Below are 23,800 nucleotides of genomic sequence, written 5' to 3'. Positions count from 1 at the left end.
CGCAACACACATAAAACTTTATGAAACGTTACCTTATCACGTAGAAATATTATTTCAGAGCTCATATTTTTAATTAATCGACGATTACATTAAAATTCTTCATAAAATTCCCGCCATAGTTTCCGTGAGTATGCAACATAAAAGTTTGTGCGTCAAATGTTCATTGGCCATATTTTTACTCGTGATAAGAACACGCAGAGATTAGAGGTCGTTGACCTTTACGTGGTCAGACCAAGTTATTCATTCTTTTATAAAAAGTTTATAGACCAATAGGTAAGTGTGTCGCAGTAATTTGAATACTATTTTTGTGACTAAGATTTATCGAAATCAGTAAGTCCATTTCAAATCTAGGTTTCAGGTTTATGTTTGCGTCGTATTATTTTATTTTCTCCTTTGATATAAGCTTAATGCCTTAGAACTATTTAAGAGCTTACTACCGAAAATTAACTATAGGAAAGAAGTAAATTTAATAATTTTTTCTCTTCCATGTTATGAATACCATATATTATGGTAGTGGGGTCTGTCTTTCTAATCTTCCTCCTCCACTTCTCTCTATCCTGGACTTTGTCTTCAGAAACCTCAAACTCGCTCATGCAATCAATTGAATTATTAGTTATCCATTTCCGTATCACAAAGGTTTTGAGTTAAAAACAAAAAAACGTATCTATTTCCATTACATAGTAGAAACTTGTATTAATATTGTATTTTGTACTCAATAATATTTTAATAAAATTTTTCATGAGGTTGAATAACATTGATACATAGTTAAATTAGTTTAACTATGTATGATTTAGAATAGAATTATGTTTTACAGATTTCTTCCTATAAAAAAACTCTCTTAAATTTTGTTTTAACAAGATTATGGCAATTTTGCTTTTCTTCTTACCTTGCCTTACAATTTACTTTAACAACCTGTACGGGATCAGAAATAAAGAAAAAATACTTCTGCTATTAATTTATTTTCCAATTTATATCAAAATAACTAACTCGAACATTAATTGTAATCAAACTCGTAAGTCTTTGGTAATCTATACAGTTGACTGAGCGCTGGAGCGATATGTCTCCAGTCAGGCTTCGGGGACGTCGTCGGAGGCTCACTGGAGGCTTTATTCTTCGAAAGACTCTGTAAATAAGACTCGTATAGACTCATTCTTGGGAGTACAATGTTATCTTCGGCTGGTTCGAGAGGTACATTAATAGGATCGAAGGGTAAAGTCAGCATGAATTTGCTTGGGTCAGCGAAGTATGGCGCGCTTTCAGGCGCTACGGTGCTGTTTGGTACTGGTTTTGTCGTGGTTGACTCTGTGGTGGTAGGTAACGGTGCTGTGGATGTTGGGCGTGTTTCCTCGTCCCATATGATGGTGTCCAGCCAGCGGGAGAAGACAGAGATCCTTGGAAAGGCGTGTGTTTTGTAGTACAGCGCACAAGTGTTGATGAAAGCTGATATGGCGATCAGTGTGTTGTTTTGGATTACCGCGCCACCGTTGTCTCTCTGGAAAAGAAAAAAAAAATCATAGAAAAGTAATACTATATGTATTTTTATGGGATATATATTTTTTTATTTTAAAGCGGTTTTCTATTTCTATTTGACTAAAATTATTGGTATGCAAAATTATTTCAAATAGTTTTCAATAGCTACTAGATACAGAGAATAGATATCGGTAGTCGATAGTACTGGACTTGGTCCTTTGATTTGTGTGGAAGAGTGATATTTTCTAATTTTAATTTAAACATACAACGCGACAATACACACAAAATGACTATAATTGACTTCGCATCAACGATAAGAACTTTTTGCAAACCCTCTAATTAAAAGCGTTTAAAAGTACCAAGACATCAGCATCAGCGAGGAGATCGATGCTCCATTGTTTCAATCCATTACGCAATCAATTGGCTCCATTCGCCTAATGAATACGATTGACAAATTCTCAGATATAAAATATCAGTTCAATCTAAAGTCAATATAGTCGTTACTCCATCAAGAGGCAACGAGCGATAAATTTCTATAAAAGGAAGTGTACGTCACAGTAAAGACATGCTATTTTTTACCCTTCAATCTATAGGCTTGATGGTTCAGGTCTTAGTGCTAGCGTGAACATTAGAGGAGCGGGAAGCGGGTAATGTGAGCTTCTATCAAAATTCGCTTCATGAAAAAGGATCGCATAGGCAATGTTGATTTATGTAAGTTGAAAAATACAGTTAGATTTATGCTTGTTGGTCATTTATATATGAATTCTATTGCTCAGTAAGTATTTCTAAATAGATTGTGGAATTTTAGGTACTCGACTGAATGCGAATAAAACGAAAAAATATTGCAGAGTTTATAGCAATTCGCATGTTTACGTCTTTCTCCACACTTATGAAAGCAATACGAAACTTTATGCGTTTGCACAAAATTAACTCAAATCAGAACATAAAATGCAAAAAGGAAACATCTATCCAAAAACAAAAGAAAGCTGATCAACTAATGTTATAAACGCTATTCTTCTCGCTGTACGCTTTCACTCGCGCCTCTACCCTTATGAGCTCCCTTGGGGTGCAGAATGAAATATGATCAGTTTCTATGGCCCAATCTGTTAAGGAGCTAACGATATTGCATGGATGGTTTTCAATCAATAAAATATCCGATAAATACTGGTTTTGTGAATCTTTTGAGATAAGCGTAATCAATAATGTGCAATATTTTTCTATCTTAACATACGAGTACCACCGAAATAAAACCAAACATTTTTTGTATCTATTTAACCGACATTATATCTATGCAGTTAGAGGGTAACTCTTATTGCAACCTACCTTACCTCCCTATTTACAAAACATATTATACCAGACAATCATTTGCTCACCCATCCACATAATCACCTCGGCAAGGGTAGCTTAACCTCAAAGATCGATCAGTGTGGCTGTTGTTACCAAGCTTCGAGCTCCTTTGAAACATGTCTACAATCTATTATGAAAACAAACCAGCAAGAACCATCTATACAACAAACAATGCATATCCCATAGCCGGTTCCAGTAAAATAAAACGGGCTCTCCTGTACGGAAGCGTAACACATAAATCATCGTATGTATCATTGTTTTCACTTCATTTATTAACGTCTCGTGCTCCGACTGAATAATCAACTTTTTGTATCACACGGGGATTAATATGAATATTGTCTGGTTTATTTACTTTTTATTATTGTACACTTAAAGATAAACCTATTTATAACCGATACTATGAAACTTCATACGGCCAAGTAACGTATAGAGTCTGTATCATTAAATCACAATTCATTAAATAGTTTAAGTACATATACATAATTACGGCTTAATTTTTTTAGTAACACATACATTCTAACATCACGCCTGTTATACTCAAAGGTTATAGACAGAGGTATGCAGTTGCGTATCGCCATTTACATAGTGTTAGTCGCATGTAAAGTGCAATATTATTATATCGGGCGCGTTACTTAACTCCGGGCCACTATTGAGAATTATTCGAAATATATTAGGAAAGACCAGCACTTCGCCCGTCCCAGGAATTGAACCCGAAGCCACGAGGTTAGCAGTCGTACAAACTACTGCGCCACAGAGACTGTCAGTTTCTTATGTAAGGCTATAAATGGCTTTCTAATCTATCAGATAAAATAATTACCACATATTTTTATCACTAAAATAAACCGTAATGTCTGTAATTAGCACACTGTAACACTGAGTGAATTATACCCGTAATTATTAGATTGGATAAACTGAACAAATTACGCCTATACAATTACGAGGAAAGTCACTGATTTTGGGACGACTAATTATTATTTCAGGATTAACAAGCTTGATCTTATTTTGAGTGAGTAAGCACAAGATAGATACCATGTTTTTTTTCTTGAATAAAATGGGTAATGTGGTGGAAAAATTATGCCTGATTTTAATGTAAAAAGATGTGATGAGACTGCCTTTGAATTAAGTAATATATTGAAAAGGTTAGGAAGTAAATTACAGTAATGATAATGATATTGTGTTTTTTTAAAATAGCGTTTAATGGCAAGACCTGGTTATATTCTACACACTTTTGAATAAAATCCTCTTTTATGTACATTTTGGAGAAATCTGAGAATATATTACAGGTTATTATGTATTTTGTTTATCCTTTATTACAGTGTGGATCTATGGATATATTTTAGCCTTGAAATATATTCATATATTAGTATTTATACATCTAAGTAATCATTTAGTTATTTATTTTATTGGAAGACCAACAGCTACTTAACATAATAAGCACTATATATAATGCAACGTAATGTTTGCCGAGCTAATACTATGAAGTAGGAACCTTAAAATGAACAATGGGTGAACGTCGGCCTATAAAATAGATAGATAGAATATTCCCAGAAATTTCCATATCTCGCTTGAAGGTCAGGCTTACATTATCATTGATTGTTAAGTTGGCAGATGTTTCCAAGTATCGATTCTGTACTTAAAGGACGTGCCCCAGTTCAGCCGCGCTAATTATTGTTTGATGTTCAAACTGTAGTTTGGTTAAGATAAGAATGAGAATTTAGTTTCGTGTGATAACGTTTTAAAATATAAGTAAGTTCTTTTTAAGATCTACAGTAATATCAAATGTAACTCAATGAAAATGTATAATTTTGATAATTGTATTATTTAAATGTGAGTTCTCTTATCGGGACGTTTTTGTCGTTATTCAATCTGGTTCAGTGACAGTTAAACCTAAGTATTACAATAAATAAGAAAGCGGTCTTTATTTCAAAATAACTACTAAACCTTTTACTTAAAATAATGCTTAGCTTATTTATGCTTGACGAACTTGATAAATTTAAGAAAATGTATTTGAAGTTGATGCTTAGAATACGTATAATTAATCGCAAACTAACAATATAACTTATCAATTAAAAATAATAAGGTTAAGTTTACTTACTCTACAAAAATGTCTATTAGGGTCTTGTACTCCTCCCAGACAGATATAATGTCCAGGTATCATCTTGGTATTTCTCTCACAGATCGCAGGTTCTATTACCGGCGCGTTCACTAGTCGTATGTGCTGAAAGAAAAACATTTTATAACTACTTTTGAACAAAAGACGAAAATTGTATCGCGACTTACAATTATACTAAAACATTTGTAGCACGCTGTAGAGTAAAAACTTTTTCGAGTATGAAAATCAACCAACACAATCTAAACATGTATTAAATATACTTGTCAATACAATAATACAAAATTAAATGCAATAATTGTACTAACGTAACTTCGTAGCTCAAGTCTCGTAGCCCATCTACGAGGCCTCTACAAAGCCCTACGAAGCTCTACGAAATTTCATAGCAACAATGTATAACTACAATATCGCAACTAAATGAGGGTAAAAATAAAATACGTCCTTCATTTCAAGATAAAACTAAGCTACATTCTTGCTACGGAAATTCATATGCCTAGCTTTCCCGTTCCATTGTTGAGGCAACAATTCAACGCTCTATATTTTTATACTTCGTAAATAAATGGGGACCATATTATGCCCGTAGGAGCAGCAGGTAATACATCCACGTTTTGCCATTAACAATATCAGTCCTATATTGTGGCAGACAAACGAGCCTATTGCCATATACAAGGCACATTACCAAGCTCTAGTTACTATTGAGAAATATTATCTTGTCTAAATTACAAAAGATCAACAATACTTTGCCCGATCCAGGAATCGTACCCGAGACCTCGTAATCAGTAGTCGGATCTATTACCGACCGCGCCATACAAGCATATACATAAAGAAGGAACAAAAAAATAGAGAGTTCCTATGTAATATTTTGTGAGATAGAAGTTTATAGGTTATCTTGCGAGCGAATATATGACCTTTATCGAGGTGTTTAAATAACGGGCCTATATGAGGCAGCTCTAAAAATATGTACGTACTAAATATGTCTCGAATGATTTTATGAAGCAATTTTTTTCACTTCTTGCCAGTTATTTTTTCTAAATTTAGGTGAAGGTATTCCAAATACATACTATATTACATTTCTGGGGAGGCGATTTTGTTAAATTGTTGTGTAACAATTAGTTTTTCATTTCTTGCTTTTTATTTTTTATTCAGGTAATGGTTTTTCTATAACATTCTTACTATCGCGACATCTACGAGAAGCAATATTATGGTACATGTTAATTGCAACGTTACTTAATGAGTCACACCAATGATTTTTGTTTTGAGCATATTTAAAAACTAGGTACTTCAAGGATAAAAAATCTGTTTTTATTTTTTTCGTATCTTCAAAAATGACCGAGATATTAAACGTCAAAGTAGGCCTTCGCGCCAAACTCCGGCGAAGCGGCCGCACGGACGTGTGACGTCATCTCGTGACATTGCTATTTCGTCAGTACTTGCCGATACCTACATAGGCTCGTTGCGCTCTCGCGGTTTCGCTTTAAATAATTTGTTTTGCTTATAGTGGACAAACAAAATGGTTAGAAAATGTTGTATTGTTCCTATGTGTACTAACTCCAGTGAAAAAACACCCCAAAAATTGTTTTTTTCTGTTCAGGTAAATTGTTTTATATTTTTGCAAAAGACACCTAATCTAAGTCAGAGTAAAGTCAGAGGCAGGGGTGACAATTTTTTTTTTTATAATATTATTTTAAAACTAGGTTTTCCAAATGTACACTTGGTAGGTACGTAACACTCATTATTTGTAATGCCAGTTGTAACAAACTTTCAATTTTATTGTTAACTACACACAAAAATATTATTAGTAGTATACGAGTTCAACTTTCTTTACCTGGGTTTCGTTGATGATTGTGTGCATGGCGATCGAGATCGAGGATATCTTAGTGGAGGCTTATTTTACAAAAAACACGATGATTAAATTTATAACACATACACATACACAGACTCTTTAAATATTAAATGCAAATCCCTTTTTAAATCAAAACTCCGCATCACCCGCAGTCGAACAAGCGTGTCTGTCACGACGTGACGTCAGCGCATAGCGCGCGAAGCAACACAAATTTAAAAAAGCAGTGAAACTTTATAACGCTGTAACTTCGGTAATTTTGACCCGATTTTGATAAAACAAAAACTATTATTATCAGCATAAGTACACAAATTAAATGCAGTATGTTTAATAGTCATATTTTGATGTGCTGGTGTGACTCATTTGATGTTGGTGACATGTTATCTGCTAAACTACTGAATAACTGTTAAATTTAAAGTTTTTGGTAGCTAAGTTGAGATATTTTTTTGCAGGAAAACGAGTCAAAATATCTCGAGCAATCTTTCTGTTCAAAAGAACTCGCGAGTGAAGTCTAGTGTTAGATTTTTTCGCATATTTGTGGCCCAAATTCCCAGTTATTTTAGACCCTAAGCCAGAATATATGAAACGAGCAAACAGATTAATGAGATTTGTTCTGATATAATATGTTAGTAGGCGTTCTACGTGACCCGCGGGAAATTATGTGTTGCTATTAAATTATATTTTTATAAGAATCTTTGTAGTAGAAAAAAACTGGTTTTAACATAACACGAGCTTGTTCCCTAAAGGGTTAAAGGACTCAATAGACCAATATTTTGCAAGTTAGATTTTATGTAATACTAGCTGACCCGCGCAACTTCGCTTGCGTCACTTAAGATAGTCATAATTTTCCCCGTTTTTGTAACATTTTTCACTGTTACTCTGCTCCTATTGGCCGTAGCGTGATGATATATAGCCTATAGCCTTCCTCGATAAATGAGCTATCTAACACTGAAAGAATTTTTAAAATCGGACCAGTAGTTCCCGAGATTAGCGCGTTCAAACAAACAAACAAACAAACAAACAATCAAACAATCAAACAATCAAACAAACAAACAAACTCTTCAGCTTTATAATATTAGTATAGATGAAAAGGATGTACAGCTTTTTTATCAAGTTGTAATCGTGTCCATGCAATGCGACAATATTGTGGTAAAAACTATAAAAAAATACGACTGTATAAAATAAAGTGACTATCTAGTATATATCTTATCTATTTATCAAACCTGAATAGCCTTTTCAAGACTTTAAGACTGATAGAAACTGGAACTTTGCTTTTCTAAAACCATAAACCAACTATGCGATTCTTCTCTATAAAGTGGAGGTGCCAAAATTACTTTCCATTTTATTTTCTTATATTTTCGATTTTGGCCCAAGTCACCTAACCTCAGTAGAACAATAAAATGTCAACTCTTCAAAAGTAAATCGAATCTTTACTTTCCACTAACGTTGCCACAAACTGTATGTCTCTGTCTCACTCACGCTAATAAAATCTATATTCTGCATCATAATGAGCAGTCACAAGTGTATTCTATCTCACTCACCCCACTAGGAGTCCAGGCGATCATAGAGGCGAGGTATCCCAACGTGACTTCATCCTCAGCACTGGGCAGTTTGATGCTGTCCAGCTGGGAGCTGAACTCCAACGGCTTTTCCACCTTCACCGCTGTCACGTGGTGATCGAAGTTGTTTATTAACATTTTTAACTGAAACAAACGAAATAAAAATTCTATATGAGTTTTCAAAGCGGTACCTTACGGTTTTAAATTTGCTCACACTATAACTTTAGTTATTTTTTAGTACAATAATCCGAGTAAGCATTAAACAGACTTTTCTATAATTATATGAATAAGGGGAATAAAATAAGTATTCTACGCTAGGTTTCAGACCAGCAATGGTTTTTTGTTCACACTATAACTAAATCTATTTATTAGTCCTATAATCTGACTAAGCATTATAAAACCAATAAACAGACTTTTTTAAATGGTCTGCTCATTTTCTTATACTAAATGTGATTTGAGTTATACGACCCTGTGACAATATTGTAGGTAGGTACTAAGCAAGACGTCTTTTTCCTTTGAGAGTTTGAAATTTTTACAATACAACTGGCTAAGGTGCCTCAGAAGTAATATCAACTATTAAGAGTTTATTCGATACAGTATATCAAATTAAAGAACAATGACCTAACCCTAAACCTAATTTTCTTCGACCGAAACAACAGACACTAGAAAGTAGGTACCAAACATTTCCAGTGTCTCATATGACACGTGACAATAAACTAGTGACGCTAACCGACTCATTACGCCGCTGAGTGGCGTTTGTACCGTTATTGGCCGTCACCACCGACGACTGGCCCTCGTAAAACATTTTATGTGCCGAATAAAAACCGAGATGGACAGCGTTCGTGGTTTTGTTTTGGAAACGTTTGAGAGGCTGGCTGGTTTTTTTTTTGCTGATTTTTCGTAAACTGTTTTATAGTTTATGTTTTCCTTTTTCGTGAGAAAATCACTGCCGCTTTTGTGGTATTAATACATCCCAAACTGGGAAATCCAGAAAACAGCGGATTTAAATGAAGAATATAATCTTGAAGGAAGAGTTTATATTTGCACTTTCTTCCAAAGTTTAGCGACGTGATGTTGCTGATAGCGCTACTGATTTAGTTGACAAATTAGCTAAATAATACAGAATAGCACTTAGCTAGCTTAGCTACGTGGATACGTAATCTTAACTAGACTCTAGTAATGATTTAACCACTAGAAAGAAAACAGGATTTTCTATCAAAATTATGCCCAACACATACGCAACGTACAATTTAAAAAGTATCCTCATTACTATTTAAGTCTTTAGAACATATCATAGTTCAAACATGAGATATATAACAAGTAGTACCTTATAGACAGAACCTCCTTTATTGTTGTACGAACTGCCGGCGCGTATTGTGAAGTTGCCCAGGTTTCTGTGCGTCACGTACGACGCTAACACGTCACTGAAAATAACATATTTACTTAGTTAACAACAGTTTTTCATTAATAGTTAATCAGTATACAATATCGGTAGTATATACATATTTAATTAGGTTAAAAATAACGATAATTGTATAGTAGAATGTCGACACTTATTATAGCGTAAAGTTTTTTGTTATTATTACTTGAATTATTCTCTTCCTTCTGTCTTAAGTCGTAACATGTTATTTTCTTATTATAAAATAACAGCAAATTTCATACCTCCTACCTGTTATTTACTACTATTGTACAAATAAGTACCTAAACAACACGCTTTCTTTGCACAATCGTAAAATGACAATAAATCTTCTTGACGTGTCTTGACTGACCTCAAAGTCATCGCAAAATCACATAGCGTAATTACTTTGCAACGAAACCGCACAATATCACAATCTTTAACCAATAAATGACGGATAACGTTGTGCATTATAATGTTGTTCTTGTCGTATGGTTATTGGTCAACCTAGTGTCAAAGTTGCTCAAGCCGCCCGAGAGGCCTTTGACATGGCTTAACGACTGATCTTAGTAGACAACAGCCGGGATCGACTTTTTACGTGCCCTCCAAAGCACGGAGACGCCCAGCTAAAAATACCACTATGCGGTAACCCATCTATGGAATGACCGCGCCAAGGGTTGCTTAATCCACAGATCGTTTACCGACCGGTGAGCGCTACTGGCTATGGGCGCCTCGCGTTATAATATATAAATGATTTTGATAATAATTTCCTCATTCTAAATAGTCCTTTTCTTCCACCAGCTTCCTTTCTTCCACAATACATAACACAAACGTCCCTATACCTCAGCGAATTAGCTGGGTTCTATTGTTAACTACATTATAGTTATATACGCTATAAATATAAGCCGTCGCTACACCCATTAGCGGTTACCTTCCCATGACGGTATCGTTTTACCTTACTTGTTCACTAGTTTGGGACTGTGGTTTGCTTGATGATAATGGCATTATAGTGTGTGGTGTTTTGTGTGTTTTTGCTGTGTACGTGGGATAGTTATTAAATTATATATAGATTTTTACGTAGTATTTTTGACAGCCAAATAATTTTAATTCGGCGTGTTTTGCATACATTATTAATGCCATATTAAATTCGTTTCTCCCAAAAAAGTTTAATATAATTCTCATCATCATCTCATACATCAGCGCAGTGTCAATAGTTCTGATGTGTGGCATATCAAAGCACATATTTAATTGATAATGACATCTTGAGCAAGACTGTTAACTTGAGAAAGACCTTGAAATCGAATTTTAAACAGGCAAGGGGTTGTTTAAAAAGGTTCGGATAATTGATTATAAAATTAGATTCCACAGTTTAATAACAAGAATAATTTCTAACTACATCAAAACGCACACAACACGGATTCTATTACCTAAAATCAGTTCTAAACGCCCAAACTGCCGTCAAATATATCCAAAATAATATCACCAAGTTTACCTCAAGCCATTATCCATTTACTACTCCCATAACCCACTATCACAGTACCCAGTGCTATATATACGTATGAGATTTGTCCAGAGACCCTTCCGGCCGATTTGTGGCCTTGTAGGGCTATTATTGTCAGGCTTTGGCGGTACTAGCCCGGTTTATTGTGTGACGTAAATCTTTGAGAAGCGAGTGAGTGTGGAGAAAATGTTTTGTTAGTTGATAATAACTGATTTTGTTGAGGCGTATAGGTTTTAGAAAGGAGAATGATAGATAATCTTCTAAACTACCAAATATGATTTCAGGTAGTTGTTTGTTTGTTTGAACGAGCTAAGCTCAGGAACAACTGGTCCGATTTGAAAAATTCTTTAAGTGTTAGATAGTTCATTTATCGAGGAAGGCTATAGGCTATATATCATCAGCAGACCAATAGGAGAGTACCAGAGTACGAGTACAAAATTTTACAAAAACGGGGAAAATTTTGACCCATTCTCTCTTATGTGACGCAAGCGAAGTTGCGCGGGTCAGCTAGTATTCTATAAAATACTCAATACGTCTTTTAAATCACTGCAACCTTTCTTACAATGTATATTTTCCGACAAATAGGTATCTCTTGCACAATATACACAGTATGGAGAGGGTTCATACCTCGTCATTGTTGGGACCTCACGCTTGCTTCACGACAATATTAGCGAAACATCTATCGAGAAACTCATCTAACGCGAAATATAATAACATTTATAAGCATTTTTCCTTTTTTAGGATAGTTATACTCACCGGTCGACAAACTAACAAGGCTAAGCAATCTTTAGTACGGACATTTTGTAGATAGGTGGCCACGTAACTAAGAGTTAAGTGTCTTATAGCGCGGATAACACCTAGATGGGTGGCCCCTTACTGGTATATGAGTAAAACGTGACTATAAAGTGCTTTGGAGAGCACTTTAACAGTCGTTCCTGGTTGTTATCAATTAAGATAACAGTCGTTAAGCCACAAAAATGGCTGTTGGGCGACTGGCAAATTTTAACAGTAGGCTATACGATGAATAAAATACCTCTGTTTAAAGGTTATTGACCTATAGAGACTGGAATATGAGTATGTGTGTTGTGTTCGTGTGTTAGTCAAACGTTTTGGTAGGCTTCCAAGAAATAAAATTCAGCAAGTACGATTAATATGTAAACATTTCTTTACATTGTTTAGTCTCTTGTATAAAAAGGGCAAAACAAAAAACTTGGGGGGAGTAATATTTGACGAATTATCTAAGAAGGAAAAGGTTTTGAGAATTTATTAAACCTATAACCTAACCCTTGTTTGTTCTCAAAATTGATCTTCATTTGTAATCTCATTGTTATCGCGTGTATAACAATGACTTGGGGAACTCAATCAAAGGAGCTTTAAATGTTACTGTAGTTTTTACAGTGGCTTATGCACTGCCACATAGGTTTCTATTCCTTACGGACGCAGCGCGACTTAATTATCTATGCGTAAGTTTTCTTCAAATTAGGAATTAATGACAAATAAAATATCTCTAAATAATACAATGAAATGATTTCCTTTCAAGACCATTTTTTGAGAAGCTAAACTCTTTCTCATATTCTACAGCTTAGGTGCTGAATGTAGACAACTATACATGCTGCAATTGGTGCTGAAAAAGGAATACTTCGGAACAAGAAACAAAAAAATGTTCAATAGAAATGATAAATTTGAATGTAGGTAAAAAAGTCATGGTATAAATATTACTTATGTACATTAATTGAATGTTTTTTAATGTATCCGTGGGATGTAAATTTCTAAACGTTGATGGATGAGAGCTATCCATTTTGGAAGATTGATGCACGTTTCATTTTCTTCCTTTATAGAAATAACATTCTATAAATATACTGATTCGTAAAAGATTTTTGTACAATTCAAACACGTGTAGGAATACCATAATGTAATATTATTTTAAATTAAATAGTAATTATCCATACTAATATTATAAATGCGAAAGTAACTCTGTCTGTCTGTCTGTCTGCTACTCAATCACGCCTAAACTACTGAACCAATTTGCATGAAATTTGGTATGGAGCTATTTTTATACCCGAGAAAGGGTATAGGCTATATATCATCACGCTACGACCAAAAGGAGCAGAGTACCAGCAATTAATGTTACAAAAACGTGGAAAAATTTGACCCATTCTCTCTTATTGGACGCAAGCGAAGTTGCGCGGGTCAGCTAGTATACAAATATATTTGGACAACTCAAACATAGTCATCTGATTACAACTAAACAAAGTTTGTACTGTAACCAGACAACTGTGTGAAACTTACATGGGTACGTACTTCTACTACTTATTCTTCGTATACTTTTCTAAATTTTCATATCTATACTAATATTATAAAGCTGAAGAGTTTGTTTGCTTGTTTGTTTGTTTGAACGCCCTAATCTCGGGAACTACTGGTTCGATTTGAAAAATTCTTTCAGTGTTAGATAGCCCATTTATCGAGGAAGGCTATAGGCTATATATCATCACGCTACGACCAATAGGTACAGAGTACCAGTGAAAATGTTACAAAAACGGGGAAAATTATGATTCTCTTATGTGACGCTTGCGAAGTTGCGCGGGTCAGCTAGTACAAATATATTTGGACAACTCAAAAATAGTCATCTGATTACAACTAAACAAAGTTTGTACTGTAACCAGACAACTGTGTGAAACTTCTCATACTTTTCTACATTTTCATATAGATAAATTTACATCCAGACGCAGAACGGATACTCGTAGTCGGGATTCGAACCTGTAAGGACACAACGGACCTAGAACCTGGTTTTTAAGGCGAGGTAACCACGTTAACCACTGCGCCAAACGTGAAGTTGTATAAACATAATAACAATTAATTCGAATATTTAAAGTCTGACTCTTATGTGTATAATAACGACACTTAAACAACAATTTCCCGTATAATCCTTTCAATAAAAATTACAATTAACGTGAAAAAGAACAAACATACCAATATTTGTAAACATTTCTGCTTATCACATAAAAGCAATAGTCGACTCAAATCGGTTCGCAATGCGTAACTTGACACAGCTTGTGTAAATACAGCCGTCTCTTTCACTCCTACTGTAAACTTGACGTGCGAGTAAGATAGCACTATGGTGAATATTTACAGAACGAAGGATTCGTAATGTCGACTTAATTTTACGTAAACAGTATCATTTATTTGCGAATTAACAGCACAGATAAACGCGTTAATAGCCATGTTTGTGTCTATGGTATGAATTTCATTAATTATCTGTAGGATTACTTGTGGTTCTTACATATCCTCATGTATTTATGTATGTATAGTCAATACTAGGAAAGATATATAATGTTAAAAAATAGATAGATCTATGTATGTTGATACTAAGAAAATAAATATATAAAACTCTTCCGTTGCTAAGTGACTGACTGGTTGACTAATAGAAGACGCACAGCCAAAACTGCTGTGCATAAAATGTTGTAATTTAGTATGAAGATTCCTTAGAAATGAACAGGAGTGCTAAGAGAAAATTTTCTGAAAGGAGTGAAATATTGTTATATTTTTTTCTATGTATCGCAAACAATGCTATATCAATCTCAGAATCGAACACATGACCTCCCGACGTAGTCTTAATGGCATGGCGACCACATTAACCAATGCGCCACTCATGCTTCGCCGTCATTATATTATCTATTGATATCGTGTTAAAACCTTATTACACAGCTGTAATTAAGTTCAGCTCAACTGTTTGCAATGCATTACGCGACTCTACTCTTTAAAACGAAAGGTCGTTTGCGTTTATCACGCTTGCGGTGGCCACGTGCGAGTAAGAACTTCGCATTCCTTCGAGAACAGTCGAAAAACTTACACGAGTGTTAAAAATGTAGGATATTTATCTTCCTATTCCTAGAACCAGTGATAAAAAATTACTTCTAAATTGTTAATTAATCGTATAGTTAGCGGATAACCTAGTGTCAGAGCTGTTCAAGCCGCCCGAAAGGGTATCGACATAAACTGACTTATTACGTTGCCCTCTGAAGCACAGTCCAAATACCACGGCCATCCATCTATGGAATGACCGCACCAAGGGCTGCTTAACCATCAGACATTTACGTTTGTTTACACACCGGTGAGAGCAACTGGACACATTACCCACATACCTTTGTAAAGTAATTAAAGTATGACATTAATACTTTGTAAAAGTTTTAGTAAAGTAATACCAAACTTCTTTACCTTTCTTTACCATTAAATATTACATAACATTAGAAAATATTACGAAATTATCAAAGGCAACTGTGTAACGAGCAACGTAAGCATACACTAAGTAATAACATGTTATTTGTGTGTAACCGATATTATCTATACTAATATTATAAAGCTGAAGAGTTTGTTTGTTTGTTTGTTTGAACGCGCTAATTTCAGGAACTACTGGTCCGATTTGAAAAATTCTTTCAGTGTTATATAGCCCATTTATCGAGGAAGGCTATAGGCTATATAACATCACGCTACGGCTATTAGGAGCGGAGTAGTAACGAAAAATGTTATAAAAACGGGGAAAATTTTGATCCAGTCTCTCTTAAGTGACGCAAGCGAAGTTGCGCGGGTCAGCTAGTCTGTCATAATCACCCTTTATACAAACAATGTCGTAATTATACTGTTATAAATACTTCGTTAGTATTTATAGTAATTAATTGTTGTATTGATTGGAAATCAGGAGTGTAATATAACGATATCAATCGCGTTATGTTGGGGTTACGTAACTTAAATCCATAGTTAAGAAGCTTAAGAAAGAACAATCGCAACAGGTTTTCGTCAGGCCAACTATTACAGCTAAATTATTTTATCTTACATAGTGACTATCCTTTAGGTGCATATTTCTATGTATATAGTAATAATACTCCAACAAACGACATTCTTGATATCAGGAACCGACGATAATAATATGTGACTCTTCTGTCTTATTTTTAACATTTTTCGAGAAAACTTTGCAATTCTGCTATTAACCATAGGAAGTTTAAAGCAACTGAAAATCTAGTTAATCGCAAAAAAACACATGGTTGAAAGCACCAAAAAATTATGGACTCTCCTGACTTAAATGGTAGAAAGGTACCAGGCTCGCATAAATCCAAAGAGGTGATACTCACGCTTGTATACTCTCGAAGCATTTGGACAGGGTCAGCAGCCAGTAGTTGTTGAGTATGATGGCGCTGCAGATGTAGGAGTCATTCATCATCAGGGACGCGGCGTATGGGTGCTGGACTACTTGTGTGATGGTCGCGCCGATACGCTCCGTGCTGTCGTCGTTGTCGTCACCAGCTAGAGAAATAAATATATAGTGTTATAGAAGTCACTATAGTTTGAACATTAGTGTATGCAAAGAGGTCGCAGGGTCGATTCCCAGGTCGACCAAAGTGCAATTAGATTTTCCTTGTTGTCATTATATACTCAACAGTGGTCCAGACTTTGGTAACGTATGTATACGACAATTACTTGCCCTTGGACATCAGATTAACAACATCAATTTTTAAAAGTGACTATATCTTATATGAAGGAGCTTAAATCCCTAAGAGTTCCTGAAATCATCTCTTGAAGTTATAAATCCGCATTAAGCTTGGTAATCGACTCTTGCACAATAGAGGGAGAGTCAGTTACTGATTCTTTTTTGTATCTAGACGGAGTAAAATACCAATATATCCTCGGAGTGATGACATCGCATTAATTCAAAATATTTTACATACAAAAGCAGCTAATAACATCCATATACATAAAACGTGATACATGTTCACCAAAATCAAAACATACGGCTTTATTCTAACTTATAACTTATGGTTATCGTTCAAACCACTGTTTTCCAACTATGCCACTATGTCATGTTCTATGTTACAGATTTATTGACTGAAAACACACACACGACACAGTGTTGTACAGTGCATGATTTATTTTGATTGCATGTCATGGTGAAATATTTTCTATATTCGATATGATAGCGTTTCCTTATGTCCAAACAACGTAGTATATAAAAGTAATATATAAAGTAGTATATAAAAACAATGCGTGACAAACTATGGTAAAGAGAGTATTGGCAGTAAACGAATCAAAGTCATGTCATACAAAGACTTAGAAGAAGTTTGTCACTGTTTGCAAGCTTTACTTCCGTGTCTTGTAGCGATCGATAGTAGATATCGAGAATTTGATATTTAAAATGCAAAACAAAAAATTACTATGGCGCCCATTAGAGGCGCGAAATTTTATATGAAAATCTATCTCATACAAAATTTCCAGACAGCTAGCCGGGTTCCCGATAGTCGCGACAAGTAGAAAATCTGAGACCTAAAATGTATTTTATGTTACTCCAATAATAACTAGAATTTACTTGGTAATTATGTTAGAAAGAAAAGTTCATTTTAAAAAGATGATGACTGAATAAAAAACCTCACAAAAACAGTAACTGTACAATGCACAACGGGCAGCATTTTGTCCATCTTTAATATTCTGGCTAGTCAACACTAACAAAATGCAATCAATAAGCAACTCTAATACAATCTCTTAAGCTGTATATTTCTTAAATACAATAATTTTGACCAAGAATTTCGACATGGCAACCAGAAATGACATTATACGAAACCAATATTGGTATTCCTAACATCTGTGACTATTCAATATTATCATAGGAAATCTACCCCTATGTTAAATGGAAATAAGGCATAAAATTGTTTGAAAGTGACTACTTCCTTAGGTAATGAAAGACAGCAGGTATTCTAGTTGATTTATTGAACAGAATTAGAATAATATATGTTTTATACGAAAATGTTATACGTAATAGGGAATATGGAGTGCCTAATAAAATATGAACGAATTGGTAAAGTTCTCTTATTAATAGTACTTTGAGATATCTTGTTAGTAATCTCTAAACGATATCTAATATAATAAATATAATACCGATCTGTAAGGACTATTATTCTCTAAGAACTATAATTATTCGTAAGGACTAATATTCTAATATTAGGTAAAATTATAGTTAGGTATTGGACTACGAACTTAATGCAAAAACGTTTCATGGCAAAACTATTATTTACCAGCCAAAACGTGTGGTAATTCAAATAAAATAAAAAAGAGACGAACACATTACTTAATAAATAATAATATTTTTTTAAAAGCAGTAAGAACTTTAAACTCTACGAGTAACATTTTCGAACCTAAATTGGAAAAAAATCTTTCATTAAGCAGGCTAACAATATACCCACAGAAATGCATCAGTATCCCACAAAATACTGCAGCATAATCTCCATAATTCCTATACACTATACAACAATGTAACTAAAACTAACCAACAGATTCATCTCGGGTTATATTAATCGATCGACGTCCAAACTTTCCCGTTCATCCGGTTACCGTTAGCTCATACTTTGGACAAGCAAAGCCTTTGATTTGATAAAACAAACCGCTTTACAAAGGTACCTAGTAACTATTGATTGGAATACAGATAGGAATTGTATAGTTGAGTTGTTAATTTGATAGCAAATCGTAGATTACAAGAGGTATGGATGTGATTGAAATGAATATATGATGTGAATCAAAGGATGTATGTAAGGATCGCATTAAGTGGCATTCTCTGGTTCTGCCTACCCCTATGAGAAGAAGGCGTGATTTTATGTATGTATGTATGTAGTAGCGTGATTGAGGTGGTCATCTAACTACGAAGGAGATGTGGATTCAGTTCAGTTGCCACAAGTCATCATATTTTAAACATGGGAATGTTGGTTCCTGTGTTTACATATAATACCACAACACGTTCTAGACTACCTATTAATTAGTATAATAAAAACTAAATTGAAATCACTGCATCCGTTCGGGAGATATGATGCCACAGATAGACAGATACATAGACAGACACGTCAAACTTATAACACCCCTCTTTTTGCGTCGGAGGTTAAAAAGGAAGCTTTTCACATATTCTCTTGTTTTAGAATTGATCAGAAACTAAGTACTGATTATTGTTTAATCACATTTATTAAAGACATAGTGCTATATTCTAGTTATTTAACAGATAAAGGCTTTAAAGCAGCAGGTGTGCAACAAAAGTACAGCAAAAATATACAGAGAGGTGTATCATTTGATAAATGCCGCGAACGTTTCATGACTCGGTGTAAAAAGTGGGCGAATTGTGAGAATTTTTCGCCGAACAAAGTTGGAATAAAAGTTTGACCACAATTTTTGGGTGAATCGTCCGAATATTTTTTTGGGAATGATATATAATATAACTTTTCTGTTTCTATGTTTTCGGGAATTTTATATACTTTTGGTAAATAAAGCTTTTTGTGAAACTGGTTCAGTAAATAGGATTCTAGGTGATGTTATACAAAAGTTTTTTTGTAGGGTTAAGGTTTTTAAAAAGACTCAATTAGTTCAACAAAAAATAGCTATTTATAGCGTATTGAATAATTTGAAAACAAATCGTAACGTGAATTGACATTTCGCTTGTTTTAATTTAAGGCACTTTAAGACAGAAGAATAGCAGGAATTTTCAAATAAAAAAGTATTATTTAAAGCTTATACAACTCATAAACTATCGTGTAAAATGTCATCAAAATCACTTCTGTAGCTTTCGCTTGAAAGCGTAACAAACGTAAACTCCAAACTTTCGTATATACAAGGTGTAAACAAAATAGGTATGGGTGTAATAACAATATTAGTGTTATCTTAAGAGGCTGTCAATCATAATATTTGATGAGTAAACCGATACTTTCCTTCAAAAACTTTGACAAGTTTTAGTATTAGGTAACTTTGTTCATTACAAGTTAAAGGATATTTTTGATTGATGGCTACATCTGGACACGATAGACAGCTGACTTCCATCAAAAGGATTTAAAAACTTTAATCTGTTTTGCTTTAAAAATTAAAAAGTAATTAGTTATTTTTATAGAGGATATTTTTTGGGGTTCACTAGCGTTCAATGGGTTTTTTGTAATTGAAAAGTAGCCAGTAGTCGCAGTTCGCTTAAACTTCTTTTTTCCATTCAAAATTCGTCAATATAGGAATTTGAAAAATCATAAAACAAGTCAAATCCTTCCATCATTATATTTACCCGAATCAAAATTCATAAATATAAATAGTAAAGATGTGTATTATACATATAACATATAAGCTAAGCGTAAAAATAGACATAAAGCCACATGGCCTATAATTTTAGTATATAGAGCCTTGTACACATAGACCATTTATCTCTTAATTGTCATCATCATTTTAATAACATAACCCACTGCTAAAATAATCTTTGTCATTATCTTACACGACGTACTCACTTTTCCCCAGATTATAATAACTCTAGCGTGGGTTTTAAGAAACTGCCTAGCAATTTTGTGTCAGGTAACCTATTCGAAACTACCTCAGTATAAAATGGTGTTTTTTTTTTACCATGCCTGATTAACAAATTATCACCCGACATTGGGAAATAATCTACCAACTCGTACTTTATAGTGCAACCTGTAGAGGCATTTACTAACACTATCCATTATCGACTATCGACAACCAAGTAACTATCGAGAGCATCCTGTATGACGACGCCGTTTGCGTATTCATTAAGAACTACTTTTTTAAAGTTATTGTAAGTTTCTAGCTCTCACTACTCTAGAGTGCCATACAAACATCATTAAACCGCCTTTTTCCATTGGGGGTAGGCAGAAAGCAGTAACAATACCAAATGTATTAAATCGTGCGATTGTAAACTAAATTGTGTAATTCCGTATGTCTGTCAATGCTTTGCATCTCGCAGTCCAGGTTTTATTATAAGTTAGTTCCTGAAACGCCAAAACGCAAAACATATTATACCGACCACAAGAACAGACAATACCACAACAAAGTAACAATTTATAATATTAATAAGGTCAACGACTAGATCAAACTGAAATTCAGGAACATTTCCACGAACTTCAGCGACACGAACTAATAAACAAAACTTTCCTTTTGATATTATTAGTATGTTATTTACGCCATACTTTTACCGAAGTTATGTAGAAACTTTACGAAAATAAGGTAATGGTTGATAACAATATTTTCTATATTGAAGATATTTTTGCTTGATGTGGTCAGACAAAAGTTGTTATGTATTAAAACTGTGATGCAACTCTTTTGCTTTTTTTTAAAGGCAACTCACTAAGCATTGCTCTTGTGCCGCCGGGACTTTTACAAACATACAAACAACAGACACAAAGCATAACCAAACCCGAAGCCATGGAGGCAATCTCTTATTAAAAAACTGAGTTCAGAGTAAATATTTCGTAGCTCTTATGCGTTAGTCACATTCTTAAATCGTATGGTTAGTGGTCATCCTAGTGTCAAAGTTGTTCAAGCCGTTCAAAGACCTTTGGTGTGGCTTAACGACTGCAGTCTTAATTGACAATTACTGGGACGGACTTTTTAAGTGCTGGTAACTATCAATATCAGAAAGATAAACTGTGAAACTAGACCTTAAATAATACAGTATTACTTTTCTTTATCGACATAAGCTATCTTCGCTCGCATCAGCTTCTATTCAACTAGGAGTTGATGTGGTCACAATGGCCAAAATCGGTCGGATATCGTCATCATGATTGTAGACTCAAATTTCACGTTTTCCTGCAGTTCAAAATGCATGAAAACAGTCGATACTAATATTTGTGTTGTATGTTTGAGCGGTTTACAAAACATGTTATTGTGAGTCCACCGATATTAGGCAAACACGCGGCAAATTATACAGTTACATAATTATGCCTGGCTGAGTCTCGTGCTAAACGAGATGTTAGAGTTACTTTTTTTATATATTGCTCAGGTTAATTTCGAATTCCGAATCAGATTCGAAATTATTATTTATAGTATATAGGTATAATATTATCAGGTTGCATTTGTAAAATAAATAAATATAATTAAATTTGGACATTTTTTTTTTATTAATATAGCATTTGTAATTCCTTGTTCTGTTACTCTTTCAAGATATAGAATTTAAAAGCAGATGTCAAAATTGTTATTCTCGTTGTTGATATTTTTATTAACTTTATTACTTTTTGTTAAAATTATCTTTTACTAGCTGACCCACGCAACTTCGCTTGCGTCACATAAGAAAGAATGGGTCAAAATTTTCCCCGTTTTTGTAACATTTTTCACTGGTACTCTGTTACTATTGGTAGTAGCGTGATGATTTATAGCCTATAACCTTCCTCGATAAATGGACTATCTAACACTGAAAGATTTTTTTCAAATCGGACCAGTAATTCCTGAGATTAGCGCGTTCAAACAAACAATCAAACAAACTCTTCAGCTTTATAATATTAGTATAGATTAAAAAAAATGACAGCGTTTTTTTAACCCACTACTGTCCTACTGCAAGACAAGGGTTTCTTCCCAAACGAGGGAGAGAGGTTAGACCTAGGTACCTTTTCGATAAAATATACCAAAGTTAAGGCACTATCGTTTGTACAAGTTATTGGAATGACAAACAGTTAACTAGCAGTTCAAAGTTTTGTAGTGAATTAATCAACAACGTTATTCCCGGTCTAAACTCACAAGCGGTTTGTTCAAAACTTCTATTCAAAGAGTATAATAGCATGCTCTCTTGCTCTTTCTAAAGAGATTGGAAAGAGATAGTTATTGAATTGGGATTTTTGCTCTTTGCTTCAAAAGTTGTGGTAGCAAAATTGCTTTTTGAACGTTGCAATATGAATAGTATCGCTGGAATGCAGATTCAATATCGTATCTTGTATATAGTGGTTCTTTAGAATCTTTTCAAGTAAAAGAAGAAAAATCCAAGTGTATTCCGCTCTTAAATCATGTTCAAAAGGGATTAAATTATTATATACTAACATTTAAAAAAGGCTTGTTGTTTCAAGGTTTTATATGTTTTAAAAATAAAAAAAATAAACGAACACTTAGATTAAAAAAAAATACCAAGACCATTTTTTTTTAACTAAATATTTCACTGTCTTTATAGTAACTTTAGATGTGCCTTCTACAAAAAGGTACCACACTATCTTTATCATAAAAGAAACAAGCTTAAAATGACTCCGCTAATATAGACCTGAATTATATAACAGACTCCTACTAAGTATCGAACGAAAGAAAAATGTGCCTTTGCTAATATTGACCTGAATCATACACCAGACTCTTGTTGAATATGTATAAAGGTAATAGAAATGTGTCTAAATCTTCTCAAAATCTACGTACCAGAGAAATCAAAGGCATCTTCTTGAGGCTCATCTTCATCCAGCTTGGCTCCGACGCCGCTCGCACACACTACCAGTAGAAGAGTCCACATCTTATTGTACACTGCTCAGTACCGGTACTATACACAGATGCTGGTAGCTTACAAACGTGATGTTTGTTGCACGTGTGACTATGGAGATGAAGGAGTGTAGACGCGACAATTAAAGACATTTTGCCTAAAATAGCGAAGGCAGTTGTGGATGGGTTTTTAAAATACGTTTTCCCGAAAGCTGTGCGACTTTTATACTTACATTAGTTTTACCAAAAGATGATCTGGATAACTTTTGTCAATGCTATCAATTTCGGGAAAAATATCAAATTATACTACTATAGAAACAGCATATAATTATATTAGTTTGAG

At 34.1% G+C, this 23,800-nt stretch overlaps 2 protein-coding genes across 4 annotated transcripts in view; one reads left to right on the top strand and one right to left on the bottom strand.

Moving 5' to 3' along the window:
• Positions 1-23,800, top strand: part of Dpp10 (Dipeptidyl peptidase 10) — a 199,759-nt gene that overhangs the window by 61,719 nt on the left and 114,240 nt on the right. The window lies entirely within an intron of this gene.
• LOC142982885 (trypsin 3A1-like) lies at positions 943-23,554 on the bottom strand. The gene is made up of 6 exons (XM_076129606.1): positions 23,401-23,554; positions 16,350-16,521; positions 9,654-9,750; positions 8,309-8,470; positions 4,913-5,035; positions 943-1,492 (listed from the first exon to the last, which is right to left on the bottom strand). The coding sequence occupies exons 1-6, from the start codon at positions 23,489-23,491 to the stop codon at positions 995-997; spliced, it is 1,143 nt and encodes a 380-aa protein (XP_075985721.1). The 5' UTR covers positions 23,492-23,554; the 3' UTR covers positions 943-994.

The sequence above is a fragment of the Anticarsia gemmatalis genome, chromosome 22 (assembly GCF_050436995.1).
Source record: "Anticarsia gemmatalis isolate Benzon Research Colony breed Stoneville strain chromosome 22, ilAntGemm2 primary, whole genome shotgun sequence".
NCBI lineage: Eukaryota > Metazoa > Arthropoda > Insecta > Lepidoptera > Erebidae > Anticarsia > Anticarsia gemmatalis.
The sequence above is the reverse complement of the archived record's forward strand: the minus strand, read 5'-3'. Positions and strand labels throughout refer to the sequence as shown.